The following is a 17,057-nucleotide window of genomic DNA, read 5'->3' as shown; positions in this document are numbered from 1 at the left end:
AGTCGTAGCTCATTACTCCAACCACTTCGACAACCGGTTGATGTCTGCACTCAAAAAAGTTAAATATATATGCTATTTTACAGACGAATTATTTTACAAAAGATATGTATTTTGGTTCATAGAGGGCACTGACAATAGCCGACCAGCCCTGCAATTGGCTGTTAAGAATTTTTACTTTTGCACTAAGCTCCGCCTCTTGTCCGGAAACTGGCTTCATTCGAGATAGCCGATTCCACCAAAGTTCCCCCACCATACTAATACACCATGCACGAACTCCTGCCAGAGCCATTACTTATGGTTGTGCGACTCATATGGCGGAAGATTCTCTCGGAGATGCGTCGTCTTGATGCTCCTCTACGGACATGCCTCCTTCAAACTCTATTCCGCCCCCTCGAATTCCTGACGAGACGGTCCTGCTACTAGCGGTGATAGTCTCCAATTATTACAGAAAACGTCAAAAGCACCAAAATCTTACCAAGCCATTGTAGCAAAATGCACATGAATCCAATAGGAAGTAGTAGCAATAGAAAGTAGGAAGTAGTAGTTAGAGCGGCTAGGTACGAAGTCCAAGAACGTAGGTTCAATCGTAGCGAATGGGGAATCTTTTTTTTTTATATTTTACCTAAATTTAATTAGCTTGCAGATATTGAGAGGAAACCAATAAAGACAGTAAAAGCCAAACCTATAAAGACTAAGTAGTAAAGCAATAGTTTTCCAAAACGTATTGTTAGAACTTAGAAATTTCAAATGGTAGTAAGGTGGCGCCTGGCACGTAGTGTTGTTACACACCCACCAGGTGGCAGTGATTGTCGTCAGGAATTCAAGACGACGCCAAAAGCTTATGAAAGCCTTTAACATTGAGACGCACAACCATAAGTAATGGCTCTTCTCCTGCCATGCTCCTTCCATGGGCATGGTGTATTGTCTGGTGGGGGAACTTATGGTTGGAATCGGCTATCTCGAATGAAGCCAGTTTCCGGACAGAAGCTGGAGCTTAGTGCTAAAGTCAAAATTCTTAACAGCCAATTGCAGGGCTGGTCGTTTATTGTTGGTGCCCTCTATGAACCAAAATACTAATTTCTTTTGTAAAATAATTCGTCTGTAAAATATATATATATATATTTAACATTTTGAGTCCCGTACTACGACTCCAGAGGATTAAGGTTCGATTCCCAAAATACTCCACTTCTTTATTTTTCATATTTTTTCTATTAATTTTAAAATAATTAATGCTTGACAAATAATACTTAATTACCGTTGTTGACTGTTTTTTATGATTTTTTAGCTTTATAAGTACACAAACAATGTGCAATCGGACTTAGAAAATTTTCAAAGTTCATAGCTCATAGTTCACCCAATTGTCCACCAGGCTGCGCTGTTCATAGGCGACCACTGGCTTCAGCCGAGATAGCCGATTTCAACCATAAGTTCTCCCACCAGACTAATACACTGGTCATGCCATGGGCATGTAGAGAAGCATCCTCTCCATACCCCTGCTCTTGCATGGCGGCTTACGGAGTTTCGCCGGTGTCATTCTTAGTTTAATGTTTCCCATTTCAGTCGTCTTCAGTTGCTATTCTTAATGAGATAACTCAATTCCTTAGTTATCAGGCAATCTTTTAAGATTTATTTCCCCTCGATAGTCATTGTAGTTTATTTATTATTAATTTTTAAGTAAAAGGCATTTTGTTTTTAAAGACAATATCCTGCCCCGAGGAAAGAGAACCCCGCGCACCCCTTTGTCTCCTCTTAGTTTCTTCCTTCGCCTCTTCTTTCCATTCTTCCCTTGGGGCAGGAAATGGCGATATTTTTTTGTAAACACGGTAGGGACAATGACAATGGAGCAATAACTATGCTGAACTAAATTTAAAATTATACGGGAAGCCCGGCGGTTCACTTTGACCGATGGATCAAATTATTCGATAACGTCGTTGCGATATCCAATTGGAACAATTCAGATATTGTAAGTATGCTGTCAACTAAAATGTATGGTGATGCATACGATTTTTTACAAAATATCATGGAAAGTGACACAATCGATTATAGCAAGATAAAGGCCCTTTTCGAAGAAAATTTCCACGCTGACGAAGATGCCGATTTTTATCAAGAAAAATTTGACGAGATGCAACGGAAACCGAAAGAAAATATTTTAAATTACGCTTTTTGTTTGAAAACAATCTATCAGCGAGCCTTTCTGTCAAATAAGCTAGAAACTCAGGAAGAAAAATCGAGTCAATTACAGTTTTTACGACAGAAATTTTTACAAGGGCTTGAATCTGAGCTGGGGCATATAATCCGCTACAAAAAAGTTTCGTCGTTTCAAGAACTTGTAGTAATCACGCAGAAATATGCAATATGAATACAATTAGAGCAAAACGATAAAGAGAAAAAAGTATTCGTAAATGCAGTATCTACTAATCAGAACGACTCACTTCTATGATGAAAGCAATTGAGAAACAAAGTGACTCAATCAATGCTAATGCTACTAGCCTTAAATTCGGTAACAAACCCACTGAGCCTACAACTTTTCAAAATCCAGCTACAGTAAATTCAAATTTCAGTCAACAAATGGAGCAATTGACTGAATCAATGATAAATCTTGGCGGACTAATTAGTTCTAGTATTCAAAAAGATATTTCGCGTAATCAACAACGCGGAGGGCAATCAAATGGCTACAATCAGTAAAATCAGTCGTCTTTTTTTAACCCAGTCCATCAAAAAAACTTCAATAAACCACGACCCGGCAACAGGTTTTAGCAACCCCCGTTTGGACCCCCTGTGGAAACCTTTCATTTTCCCGGTTGACCCTTACTTAATCCACTTCCATATTTTACGCAACCAAATTTTCCTCAGCAGCAACTTGCCCAACCGTCCCACTATCCGACCTCACAGTTTCAGCAACTTCCGCAACCAATTCCCCAGGCAATTCAGCAACGTCCCCCTCAACAATTTCAGCAACCGCCCCGCTCACCACAAGTAACTTTTCAGCAACCGAATAAGAATTTTAACCGCCGGCAATCAACGATGAGATTTATTAATTGCGGAATGTCTAATCACAACATTGAAACGTGCTTCCGAGCGCAACGTTCGGCCTTTGATGCCAATATTTTTTTTTATTGTAAAATGTCTGGACATAGGGCAAATCTCTGTCCAAACAGACCAAATGTTATTCGATCAGCGCTACCTGTTTCTACACAGACTCAGGGAAACGCCTAAGGGCCGACTGTAATAGGTCAGTCGGAAATAGGCCGTCGTTTCCCCCAAAACCTAGATTAATCGCAAATATTACAGCTTTCAGCAAAAATTCAGCACCCCGTATTTCCGTAAAAATTCTTGCGACTCCGTTTCAAGCTTTGTTTGATACTGGCACGGCCAGAAGTCTTCTCCATATAAATGTATTTAATAAAATTGTGTCGGAACAACTTAATTGCTCTGGTGAAAAGGCGATGTTCCGTGCCAGCAATTAACTTGTACCGAATCAGATGTTGATCTATATGATATTCATAATACGCCGTTGCTTACGAGAGGGATCATTATCCTACCACTAGTATACGGAAATCATGTTAAAAATCAGGAATTTATCGAACAAACGGTATTTCCGAATCTTGCGTAATAGTCAATATGCCGCTATCAATCATGAATTTATTTTTGATAGCCACTCAAAGACTATATTTTTGGCTCATGATAAACCAGAGGATCGTTTGTTGTTAATCAAGGCCTTTGTGTACCATTTGTTGAAAAATAAATATCCAAAACATTGATGACCTTGCTCGGAAATGTAAGGATAGCCCCCCTCACCTCTCAAGTGGTGGAGGCTGAGATTCAAGGGCAATCCGATGAGGTGGCCCCTACTCAATTTTTTTCTTTTCTCCCAACGCAAAGTTTCCGGAGGGAATTTGTATTCAATATCCTATACTATAATACAAGTCGTCGCTTGGGCGGAGCAAAAAAACTTGTGCTCACGCGGTGATTGGTTCCTAGACTTTCTACCTGTTTTGGGTTCTTTACCCTCAAGGGAAAATCCTCGAGTTGCAGCAGGGGAGGCTGAGTCGCTGAAGAGGGGATCGAGCTAGGGGAGAAAATGTGGCGAAAGGAATACGGAAATTTGTTCGTTTTTTTTTACTTACGATAGTTGTTAAGCGAAAATGAAGTTTGTAAAAAATGAACTTCATATTTAACACTAAGGGAAATGTGTTCACGAAATAATAAAGACTAACATCGGCTTACTAACATATAAATAACGAGACGTCAGTATGTGAATTTCATTCACCACGGTTCGAGCTACGGCAAAGTATATAAAGGGTGAGAGAATCACATAACATTCTCGGTAACATTCTCTGTATAGTTCCTCATAGAACTTAGAAATAAAAAGGGAATTAGGCCTGCTTTCAAGGAGAAATAAAATCACTTTATTAATATAAAAAATAAGAGTCTTATTCGTCGGGGTTTCTTCCTCTCCCGTGTGTGTCAACAGTGAACACACATCAGAGGATCGCATCATTAACGCCGAGCTCTGCGTGCACGAACGGACGGGAAATCGACGGCTAATGAGTTGATTGGACCGTTTTTATTTCCGAAAGCCGATGGGGGAGGAGAGGCCGGCTGAGATTCGCGGGTTATTTAATTATTTTATATTAACTATTTTATATTCCGGTTAACTTAATATCGCGAAAAATTTTGTTACCTAAAATTATTAATAAAAACCCGAGAATTAACGTATAAGAAAAAAAAGACAGAAGAAAACGAATTTGATTCACGGTCAAACACAATGCAATTGACTGAATTGCTACTCGGAAAAACGTGAGTGACGGTTAACTTATCAAAAGACAACACCAGTCAACACCAGTCTTAAATTAAACTGTTTGATTACGCATCCACGACTAAAACAGACCAAGCTTTCGGGGGAAAAACGAATAGCTCTAACACAATTAAGCGAGGGGCAGACAGAATATCAGGCGACGAATTGACGGGCAGGAAAGAATATTAGGTAATATTCAAGCTACGGACAAGAAATGAACAGGCTAATCAAGATATCACGCAATTCAAATAAATTGCAAATAAAAATCAATAAACGAAAATGGTCTAGCAAGAAGAAAATTAACTGGCAACAAGGCGACAATAAGTTTGACAGGCAAGATGTTAACAGGGGGAAAAATTTTAATCACTCTGAATCAAAATAAAACATCATTCAAATCAATTGCTAATAAAAAATCTCCGCAACTTAAAATGAATAAATGAAGAAAGTGACCAAAAAACGAAAAAGGTCTGGCAAGAAGAAAATTAACAAGGCAACAAATGAGATTGACGGGCAAGATGTCAACAGGGAAGCAAAAAATAAAAAAAATGGCAAAGCAAGCACGGAAATTTTTAAATTTTTAAAATTTACCACAGCTGTGAAGTGAAAATGACATTTGTAAAAAATGAACTTCATGGTTAAAACCAAGAGGAATATGTTCATTAAATAATAAATACGGGAATCGGCCAACTAACTTATAATTAACCAAACGGCAATGCGTGAATTTCACTCATGTTGATTTGAGCTATGCTAAGTATATAAAGGATCACGGCGTTTCTTTATTAAATTAGGCTTCCTTTGATGGAGAAAAAGGGCCGCAGAATGTTTATAAAAAGTAGACCTTTTTCGTTGGGTTCTATTAGCCTGTCCCCCTTCTATTGCAAAAAGAAATTTAACTGGCAAAAGGAGAATGACAAAGATAGGAGACGATAAGATTCCCTGGCAAGATGTAAAATAGGTGAAGGAATAATTCAGTTACAACTTACAAGCGGAAGCGGAACGTCTAAAGAGTGGAGCCCACGCTAAAAGTTGCAACATCGACCAATCCATAAATAAAATCCAATAACTGCCACTAACTTTGGTTAGGTTAGTTAAGGTTAGGTAAGGTTAAAGGTTAGGTTAGGTAAGGTAAGGTTAGACAAGGTTATGTTACCAAGTGTAGTAGCTCCCGAACAACAATCACGGCGAAGCCGTGAACAGAAAATTTAGGATCATCACGGCGAAACCGTGAAATTTATATTCTGTGTCATCACGGCAAGCCGTGAAATTTTAATTCGGGATCATCACGGCAGAGCCGTCATGAGTGGAGCCGTCATGCTGTAAATATCACATTAGGGATCAGCACGTCGAAGCCGTGAAAATCGGTGAAAGGTTAGGTTAGGATAAGTTATTGGTTTATTTTTGAAGTAATCTCTTACGACGGGAAAAGTAAAAGTTCAAATCGCTTACGAAAAACACGAATCCACGTTGCCTTGGGAAATCATTACCACACCAAATTCTTATGTTTCCGTAACGTTAGCTTACAACTGGCACAAGATTACTAGTTTCCTCAATAATGTAAATGTAAACGGAAAATACTTAATAGAAATTGAGAAATAAAATAATGTGTCAATAGGGGAGACCGGGGCTACGTGGGACACGGGGCTAAAATGTACAGGGAAGTTTTTATATGTACGATTTGTTTTGTGTTGAGAATAAATAATTAGAAACAATATGGTGCAGGTGTGTTACTTTATTTAACACACAATGGCACAACTTTCATTTGCATAGGCTTTACCATGAGACAAAACAGTGTGAGGGGAAACAGGCACTTAGCAGTGCAAACAGAGGGGATTCAGGTACTCTTCAATATCAGCAATGTGCTTAATTAGAGTAAGGATAGAATACTGGAATAGAACCTGATAACAGCTCTTGTCAAAGCTGGGAGAGAGAAGAAGACAAATGTCAGAAGACATGTGAACAAAAAGACAAGGGGAGGATGATACTAAACAGCATCTTACGTTTTCTTGGGTTTCAGCAACAGCAGATTTTCATTGGGTTGCCTAATTTCAACATCTCCTCTCGAGCCAAAGGGAATCTGCTTGACTTTTAATAAACGTGATATTAGCTTTGTTTTTAAAAAAAGGGAGAATATGAATAGAGAGTCTTAAGTAATATTTTCTCACGCTTAGTCCGTCCTATTTTTTGGCCAGAGGTCCGTCCACACCTAGCTTCTTGCGCATTCGTTCGAAATCCAGTTTTGGCAGTGGTTTTGTGAAAATATCTGCCTTTTGCTCCTTTGAGGGGACGTAAGTTGCATCAATGATTCCGTCTTCTTGTAGTTGACGGATAAAGTGGTATCTGACGTCTATGTGTTTCGTGCGTTGGTGAAATTCCGGGTTGTGGATCGATTTGATAGCACTCTGGTTGTCGCAGAGAATTTTTACTGGTTGGTTGTCCAATTCACCAAACTCTGAAAGGAGGCACTTCAGCCAGACCGCTTCTTTGCATGATTCGGATGCCGCAACGTATTCTTCTTCTGTGGTAGATTGCGAAACGCACTTTTGTCTTCTGCTGGACCAAGATACAAGGCTTCCTCTAACGAAGAAGGCAAAGCCTGAGGTGGAGCACCGTGAGTCTAAATCTCCAGCATAATCGGCGTCCGTGTAGCCAACTATTGGTTCAGGAGTTGAGGGGCCGAAGTAGACACCGAATTGGTCGGTTCCAGCTAGGTAGGATAAGACACGTTTTACCGCGTTCCAGTGAGCACGTCCAGGGTTTTGGCAAAACTTGGCCACTTGACTGACGGCGAAGGAAATGTCAGGTCTGCAAGTGATGGACAAATACAGCAGGCAACCGACTGCTTCTCGGTATGGCACATTTGACAAATCTTGCTTCTCCTCTTCGGTTGATGGTGACATTTGTGCCGAAATACGGGAGCAGGGGTCAGCTGGGGTGGTAATGGCATGGCAAGTATCCATGTTGAACTTGGCAAGGATTTTCTTCACGAAGTCCGGCTGGTTGATGAACAGCTGTTGTCTGCTTCGATCACGATGAATGGAGAGTCCAAGGAAGCGAGTTGCAGGAAGGCTTCGCATATCAAATTCTTGGGATAGGAAGTTGATAACACTTTGGATGAGAGTTTGGTTGGTGCCCGCAACGAGACCATCGTCAACGAAGATGGCGACAATAAGAAGTTCATTTTCTTGGCGACGATGATACACACAAGGGTCTGCTTCACATCTTGTAAGTCCGAATTTTAAGATAAATTGGTTAAACTTGTCATTCCAGACCCTCGGCGCTTGTTTTGGCCCGTAGATACATTGCTGCAGGAGACACACCCAGTCTTCTTTTCCTTCAACTGCAAAGCCTTCCGGTTGTTCCATAAAGATTTCTTCGTTGAGTTTTCCATAGAGAAACGCGGTTTTGACGTCAAGGAGAGTTATTTCTAGATCACGAGAAGCAATGACAGCAAGAATTGCGCGAAGGGAGTCGTATTTGAGCACCGGAGCAAATGTTTCCCTGTAGTCAATGCCGAACACTTGGGTAAAGCCCTTAGCAACTAGTCTTGCCTTGAACCTCTCATTCATTCCTTCATAGGATGGCTTGAACTTGAACACCCATTTACTTCGGATGACGTTCCGGCCTGCTGGGTGCTGGACAAGTTTCCATGTTTTGTTGTCCATCAGCGATTTTTATTCGTCTTCTGCCGCCACTTTCCACAGCTCCGCTTGTTCGGATGACATTGCCTCCTTGAGAGTATGAGGTTCGTAGGGCTCAATGGAGTTTGCTATGGACAGGGCTTCCATTCGAAAATTCAGATCGGGATTGGGGCCATCTTTTGAGATAGACCTTCTCCAGTCCAGGAAAGCTTGAGTGTAGGCTGGAGTGCGTTCCGAGCGCCGTGGTAGTGGGCGATAGAGTGGTAAGTCAGCCTGTGCTTCCTGTCGGAAATTTAGAATGTTGTTTGGATCTTCTCTGATTTCATTAATGAATGTTACCTCTGGTGGACGTTCATGTTCACGTTCATTCAACTCTTGTTCATCAGGCATCTCCTCTGCTTCCATAGGGGCCTCAGCAGAGCCTTGGGTTTGAACTTCAGTTTCCACGGGCTGCTCATTAGTTTCGCCCATATTTCACGGCGGGAGGAAAAGATCGAAGGGGGTAGACTGGGAAGTTGATTGTAGAGCATCGGGCATCAGTGGTAGGTTGTTTGATTCGTCAACAACTACATTTCGGCTGACTTCAATTTTCCTCTTTGATTCGACCCATATGCGGTATGCTTTCTTAAACGGGGAACAGCCAACAAAGATCCCTTCGATCGCTTTTGGGTCCAGCTTCTGGCGACGAGCATCAGGCACGTGGACGAACGCAGGTGATCCGAAGATGCGAAGGTTTGAGATGTTGGGTTTTCGACCATGAAGAGCTTCATAGGGTGTGACTTTTCCGGTGCTTGAGAGCGTGCGGTTTTGGATGTACACTGCATACCCAATGGCTTCAGCCCAAAGTTCCTTTGAAACATTGCGAGCTAAAAACATGCTACGAGCGGCTTCAACTATAGTTCAATTGGCTCGTTCAGAGACACCGTTCTACATAAAAGGAAATAAGAGTTTTTTTTTGTTGGTATGGAAAAAAAATTGTTTATATACCTGCTGTGGTGTGTAGGGTGCACTAGTTTCGTGCCGGATTCCCATTTTGGAGAGCCATTCTTGAAATTCACGTCCTATATATTCACCTCCATTGTCGGATCTCAATATACGGACGGTTGCGTTGTGTTGTGTTTTTAAGCTGGCAACAAAATTTCGGAAAAGATCCGGAACTTGGGATTTGGTCTGCATAAATTGAACTTCACACCAGTTACTAAAGTCATCTTTGAATATTACAAAGAAGCGAGATCGACCCGGCGACATTTTTTCCATTGGACCATTTACGTCAGAGTGGATTAGGGCACCAATACTTTCTCCTCGAATTCTTCCGGTCGGAAAAGGCTGTACATGCACTTTTCCTTTGATACAGTCGGTGCAGAGCTTTTGAGTGTTGCGTTCTCGATCCAGTTTTAGGCCATCAACAGCATTTTGGTTTACCATGTTAAGGATCGTCCTATGGTTGGTGTGACCGAGTCTTTGATGCCAGATTGAGATGGGATGAGAGCGACTGACAGCAGCGTGTGAAGTCTCCTGTTGATTTTCACTACAACGTTGAGATAGTACAATTTCTCACTCGCACGTTGTCCTTCCATTTCCAGATTGCCGTTTCGGTAGAAGTGTACGGTGTCGTGGATAAAGACGGCTTCAATACCTTTGGTTGTGGCTGTACTGATTGAGAATAGGTTCATTCCCAGGCCGGGGACCAGGAGGCAGTCCGTAAGAAGAAGGGAGACACCTGCAGTATTGACGACTTCAACGTCTCCTTTTCCTTTAACTGCGAGTCGAGTGTTTCCAATCCCGACGACGGTGTGGGCACCTTCTTCATACGGTTTGAAGTTGATTAGGATGGACCGCTTATCCGTCATGTGCTGTGATGCTCCAGAGTCGGCTACGAAGCCATAGGTTTCAAAATCTACTCCGTAGGTGGATGACGCATACGTGTAATCGGTGTGATCGTCTCTTTGTTCTTGGTTGAGGTTTTGCTGTACCTATGGTTGAGTTAGTTATAGTTTGTTCAGAGTATTATGAGCTTAAGTGTAGTACCTGTGACAGATTAGCGCTTCCATTTGTTGGTATGGTAGCTCCATCATTGATTCTGTTTCTACAATTTTCAACTTTGTGGGGACCGAGTCCACAGTAGCTACAGAGATTATTGTTCTGGTGACCTCCTCCTCTTGAGCCACGAAAATGTCCTCGAAATCCACGTGCGTTTCCTCTGCCACCTTGGTAGCCACCTCTTCTACCTTGTTGAGTTCCACGTGGTACATGGTAGGGTGCTGGTCTATTGTAGCGATTAGAATTGAAGGCCCGTTCGGAGTTTTGATGTGCGCCAGAGTTACTGCTGGCAAAAGCCCCATCACGCGTTGCGACATTGTTTGCATTTTGATCGAGTTCTGCAATGGCTTCTTCCTCCTAAAGTTTAGAGAGCAGTAGTTTAACGGTCTTTCCTGTGTCAGGAGAGTTGTTCCACGTTGTATAGAAGGGACGAAAGCTCGAGGGCAGAGTGGAAAGTATTTTAGATATGACTTGACTCTCAGGGATCTGTTCGCCTATGTCAAGAAGTCGAAGCCATAAAAACTCTAATACAGTCACATGCATAGTGACATTGTGCCCTAAGAGAGATATGTTGTTGTAGTATATACCACAGGATAATAGTTATTAAGTTATGTTACCAGTTTTAAAGCGATACTCAGTGAATTGTCGTAGCAATATGAGCTTGTTATCTGAGGCTGAGCGGGCGTGTTGGTTTCTCACACGCTGGTACATGTCTGCTGCAGTGGTGGATGTGCACAGCGTGTCACGTAATTCATCAGTGATGGTCGCATAGATGTAATTGCGAACAGTACAGGCCTTACGGCACCAATTAGATATGGCTTTGGCGTTTTTGACAGTGTAGTCTGTGATTATCTAGAGTGGGAGAGAAAAACCACACGGTGGTTATTCTCAGTAGATGTGTGCTTTTAATTGTGAGTACAAGTGGGCTCTATTTTAAGCAATTGGGCCTCAAGATCGGCAAAAAAAACTTGGTCTTGATTGGGCCACAAGGTGGGCTTGGTTTGGAACAAAAAGTGAATTCTAATAGGGCCCCAACTCAATAAACGAAAAAAAGATTTAGAAATTTAATAGACTTGAGTCTTGTTATGGGGCTGAAAGCAATAAAACTATTTTCTGATAGAGGATATGGGATGTGATTGCACTTAATGTTTTAACGTTTGGAAACTGAAAGAAAGCTTTTACGAGTAAAACCATCTTTACTTATTATGATAATGTTTACCTCACTTGGTTTGACTTCTGTGCCGTTAATTATTGGCAGCAGCTCATGTTGTTCCAGAATGAGCATCAATCCTTGTTGCCAACGAGTAAAGTTTGTGCCATCAAACTTGGTGAGGTGTCCCACATCTTTGAGAGGACTTGTAGCCATATTGTATTTCACTAATATGAACGTCAACTGGGCCCATAACCTGTTGAGAATAAATAATTAGAAACAATATGGTGCAGGTGTGTTACTTTATTTAACACACAATGGCACAACTTTCATTTGCATAGGCTTTACCATGAGACTAAACAGTGTGAGGGGAAACAGGCACTTAGCAGTGCAAACAGAGGGGATTCAGGTACTCTTCAATATCAGCAATGTGAATTAGAAATTAGAAATTAGAGTAAGGATAGAATACTGGAATAGAACATGATAACAGCTCTTGTGAGAGCTGGGAAAGAGAAGAAGAAAAATGTCAGAAGACATGTGAACAAGAAGACAAGAGGAGGATGATACTAAACAGCATCTTCCGTTTTCCTGGGTTTCAGCAACAGCAGATTTCCATTGGGTTGCCTAGTTTCAACATTTTGAAATTCTGAAATAAATGCAGCGTATTGTAAATGATGTTTTTTTTTATCCTCTAAACTTTTTTTCCTGAATTTCTGATTCATTTTGCGAGTTTTTTGGGAAAAACAAAAAAATGGGAATCGGAAAAAAAAATTTTACGTTTAGTTTTCAATTTTTTATACTTCTATAAATATTTTCATAAAACCCAAATAGCTATTTGATAGGGTTTTCTTTCTAGTTTAAGATGGTGTTTCGTTAAAATGGTTTTTCGTTTTGCCCCTGGCTCTGTTCCGTTTAACCCTAAACTTTTTTTCCTTCATTTTTTCCTTTTTACATTTAATTAAATAACTATTACATAGTTTGACGAAAAAATATGAAAAATAACCTAATGTAGAGAAATGCATGGGAATCACTCCTATACTTTTATTTTAACTTAATTCTTCTATTTAAAAAAATTAGCAGCGTAAAGAAAAAAAGTTGTCCCACATAGCCCCGGTCTCCCCTACTACTTCCTCCCGTACGAAAAGTCCAGCTAAAAAACTTTTGCTACCCCTTTAGGATGCTGTAGCTGTTTAAAATCTAGCCTAGAAACTTAAAATACGGAGCTCCGTTTTTATGATCTAGCTGTAGCTAAGAAAAAGAAGCTAAACACAGCTACTGTAGGGGATTGGCTTCTACTAGCTATTATTTATAAACCTATTTATGAGCATCCATAGAATTGCAATTTCCTAGCTATATTCTTAGGTACTACCAGTAACTACTATAACTTAGCTAATTCTGTTACTCGATCTGTCTTATTTTAAACAAGATGACTTGTACACAAGTGAGAGGATAAAAAAACAATAAAAACAATAAAACATAAAAAAAACTTCTTTATCAACTAAAAAATTGTAACTATGATTTGTTGTTGTAAGGCAAATGTTCTTGGACACTGGTTTTTGAGGCAACATTAATATCTTTGCTCGATAAAACTTTTGGAGCCTCAGATTGGGATTTGCCTCAGCCTTGGCTTGCCTTATTTGTCACAGCTGGCTTAGCTCGTGGCTTTTTCTTGTTGATTGAGTTTGTATATTCTCAATGACTTACTTATCATCTGCAACAAGTCAAATTGAGTAAAACCTTTACATTAATGTTATATACAGTCCCCTCCATAAGTATGGGATCACCCCGCGCCGTTCCGTAAGGCGGCGTGTATTTTTCTAGTTGGTTTTTCGGGTGGCAAAAAGTGAAAAAATGACATTAATTCACAAAACTTGGAATTTATGTCATTTTACCTCTTTTGTTTTGTCTGAATTTTTTTCAGATTTTTTCGTTCATGGAGTAGGCCTCTAAAAGTGGCTCCAAAAGTATCGGATCACTCCGACGCCAACCATGTTATCTTATGGCCCAAACCTTTTTTTCACATAGCTTTTTATATATTTAATTTTTAAGAAAGAATTTTTATTTTAAAACCGTGTATACACTACCCTTTCATAAACTAACTGTGAGTTTTGCATGATGATCCGAATTATTTTCGAATTTTCCCAGATTTATTCGTTTCCCGAGTTTCTGAAATCAGAGACTGCAGAAGACTTCATTTACGGTTTACAACCTCTATCAGCTGGCGTAGGCAGGAAAATTAGTGTCGTTTTTATACGCCCCTTAAGTAAAAAAGGTAGCAGAGCGCCAGTGGTGTATAGAAATGACACTAATTTTCCTGCCTACGCCAGCTGATAGAGGTTGTAAGCCGTAAATGAAGTTTTCTGCAGTCTCTGATTTCAGAAACTCGGGAAACGAATAAATCTGGGAAAATTCGAAAATAATTCGGATCATCATGCAAAAATCACAGTTAGTTTATGAAAGGGTAGTGCATACATGGTTTTAAAATAAAAATTCCTTCTTAAAAATTAAATATATAAAAAGCTATGTGAAATAAAGGTTTGAGTCATAAGATAACATGGTTGGCGTCGGAGTGATCCGATACTTTTGGAGCCACTTTTAGAGGCCTATCCCATGAACGAAAAAATCTGAAAAAAATTCAGACAAAACAAAAGAGGTAAAATGACATAAATTCCAAGTTTTGTGAATTTATGTCATTTTTTCACTTTTTACCACCCGAAAAACCAACTAGAAAATACACGCCGCCTTATGGAACGGCGCGGGGTGATCCCATACTTATGGAGGGGACTGTAAAGTACAGGTACATTACCACTGAAGTTAAGAATGATTGATTTCAGTTGCACAAAACTATTCCCCTGATGTGATTAAACACGTCAGAAGATTTGATGGGAAAAATTTCACTACGTGGAGACACAATATGGAAATGGTGTTCACACTAAAGAATCTCAGACCCATCGTTGAGGTATGTAACCTAATTCAACACATTAGAAGAGAATATTCTAAATTCTAAACCGCTACTCACTGTTGGAAACTTTCAGGGCTTAATCATTGAACCTGTTCAACAGTTCGAGGAGGTAGACAATAACCAGCTGGTAATCAATGCTGAAGAAATCGAAGAGTGGAGAATGAGAGACTGCTATGAGAGATTCCTAATCTTCAACAGCTGTGATGAAACAAGAAAGTTGGCTCTTCTCAACAGCAGAAACAGTCGTGAGATGAGGACAAGACTCGAGAAGCAATATATTCAACGTGCTGCCGATAACAAGCGCCTCCTCCGCAGAGATTTTCTAAACTTACGACCCACTGCTGGTGAAGATATCATGGTTCACATTACTGCTCTGGAGTCAATGGCAACAGAACTTAATGACCTAGCAACATTACTGAGTACGATTTGATCACAACCATCATGTGTAGCCTTCTGTTGTTTGTATTTGTTCCAAACATTATATTACTTGTTGCTGAACCTCATGTGGTTGCCGAAACCCAGACCAACCCTGCCCCTGTCTTCTTGTCAGACATAAACGTTGTCTGCTAGGACTTGATTCTGTTAAACTGACAAGTGTGGTTCTGAATATCTTCTTCTCAATTTTGTAAAGTATTAACTCTGTTACTCGTTCTATTACTTGAGATTTCATCTAAAGGTAATACAGTTGTTCTGGTTAAGCAATACTCCATTTCATATTGTATTTACTTTGCTAATTACATTCAACAGGTTATGGGCCCAGGTTCACGTGTTCTGTAACGACGCGAAATGGGAAACCAAATGATTGAAAATCACCTGAAAGATGTTAATCATGTGCCCAAGTTTGACGGCACAAACTTTCGTGAATGGAGTTATGAACTGAGACTTATACTTCAACAGTTGGGTCTACTTGGACTCGTTGAAGCAAGAGTTGGACACACTCGTACCCGATGAGGTAACATAATTCTCATATCACTACATGTTTAAATCACATTCATATGTATTCCGTTATGACTTGTGACACACATGTACAATCTTTCATGTAAGATTCACAAACATGCCCACATGTATGAATCTAACTCATGTACGATTCACACACATACTAACATGTATGAATCTAACGCATGTCCTCATACACATGCCCACATGAATGAAATATCATTTCTCGCATGTCATTTATACACACATGCCTAAAGATCTATCTCTCTTACAGGTAAGAGACGATTCAAATAATCCAGAACTTATCACGAATGCTGCTCGAATTGATGCATGGATTCTGAGAGATGTCACATGCAGAAATTATATTTTTGCCACTCTCACGAAACCAATGAAGGAAGGTCTCTATTCCTGTGATACAGCAGCAGCCATGTGGACGAAATTGGATTCACAGTATCGACTTAGAGCCGCAGAGAACTTACATCTCCTATGGCAAGAATTTTATGGCTTCAGTCATCAACCTGGTATGCTCAAATTCATAATGTATCACTAAAGAACATAGAACTTATTCTCATTCACCCACCTATAGAGGATGACATGACAACTCACATTCGAAAACTTTCATGCATTGCCGACAAACTGAGAGAGCTTGGACAACCTCTCCAAGAGATGCAGCTCGTGACTAAAGCCCTGGCCACTCTTCCTGAGAAATTCAGAATCGTTAGATCTGTATGGGCCAACGTTCCACTTGATGAACGAACTATGGACAATCTCTTGCAACGTCTTCGGTCAGAAGAGAATGTACTCAAGTCCTATGAAAGACCGGATGACTCCAGCCAAGCCTTTGCAGCACGAGGTCATACACGAGGAAGAGGTGGTGGAAACAGACGAGGTAGCAGAATTTACCATGGAGTCAGCAACGGTTTTGTAAACCAACATTCATCACGTGACGACGTTCGCTGCGGTTACTGCCCACACTATGGCCACAAAACTCAAGACTGCCGAAAGAAAAAAAGAGATGAGGCAGAAGAGAAAGAAAACGAAGACCAAGCACTACTATCATCTTCATCTTCCAACCCAAACAGTGCATTTGCTTTCTTCGCCGACTCAGGGGCCACCCAGCAAATGTCGGACCAGAAAATCTTATTCGAAGACTTCACGCAAATTCAAACTGGAACCTGGTCAATCGCTGGCATTGGAGACACGCACCTTCAAGTACTGGGAAAAGGCCACATCACAGTCACTGTCCAAGTGAACAACCAATCATCCATCAGAGTCATCAAAGATGTGCCTGGCCTTGGTACCAACCTCTTTTCGATTGCTACTGCTACCCACTCTGGATTGGAAGCTCGCTTCTCCAAAGATATGGTCTCCTTTCATCTTGGTGATGAACTCGTACTGACAGGAAAACGTTCCGGCAACACTCTCTATCTATTAGATCTCAAACCTCACACAGCTTCAATCACCTCAACATGGCGTATTGACTCGGCATACAGAGCCGGTCTACGAGCTTCACTACTAGTCTGGCACCAACGA

At 40.6% G+C, this 17,057-nt stretch overlaps 2 protein-coding genes across 2 annotated transcripts; both read right to left on the bottom strand.

Annotated features, from left to right (window-relative positions):
- Nucleotides 1–8,376: 8,376 nt before the first annotated feature.
- Nucleotides 8,377–8,984, bottom strand: LOC124335989. The gene is made up of 2 exons (XM_046789492.1): nt 8,776–8,984; nt 8,377–8,718 (listed from the first exon to the last, which is right to left on the bottom strand). The coding sequence occupies exons 1-2, from the start codon at nt 8,905–8,907 to the stop codon at nt 8,470–8,472; spliced, it is 381 nt and encodes a 126-aa protein (XP_046645448.1). The 5' UTR covers nt 8,908–8,984; the 3' UTR covers nt 8,377–8,469.
- An 870-nt stretch (nt 8,985–9,854) lies between these two features.
- LOC124337673 lies at nt 9,855–11,842 on the bottom strand. Its single transcript, XM_046791712.1, has 4 exons — nt 11,696–11,842; nt 11,176–11,328; nt 10,465–10,833; nt 9,855–10,409 (listed from the first exon to the last, which is right to left on the bottom strand). The coding sequence occupies exons 1-4, from the start codon at nt 11,840–11,842 to the stop codon at nt 9,855–9,857; spliced, it is 1,224 nt and encodes a 407-aa protein (XP_046647668.1).
- Nucleotides 11,843–17,057: the final 5,215 nt, after the last annotated feature.

Source organism: Daphnia pulicaria, chromosome 4, assembly GCF_021234035.1.
Source record: "Daphnia pulicaria isolate SC F1-1A chromosome 4, SC_F0-13Bv2, whole genome shotgun sequence".
NCBI lineage: Eukaryota > Metazoa > Arthropoda > Branchiopoda > Diplostraca > Daphniidae > Daphnia > Daphnia pulicaria.
This window is presented reverse-complemented; position numbering and strand designations above follow the sequence as displayed.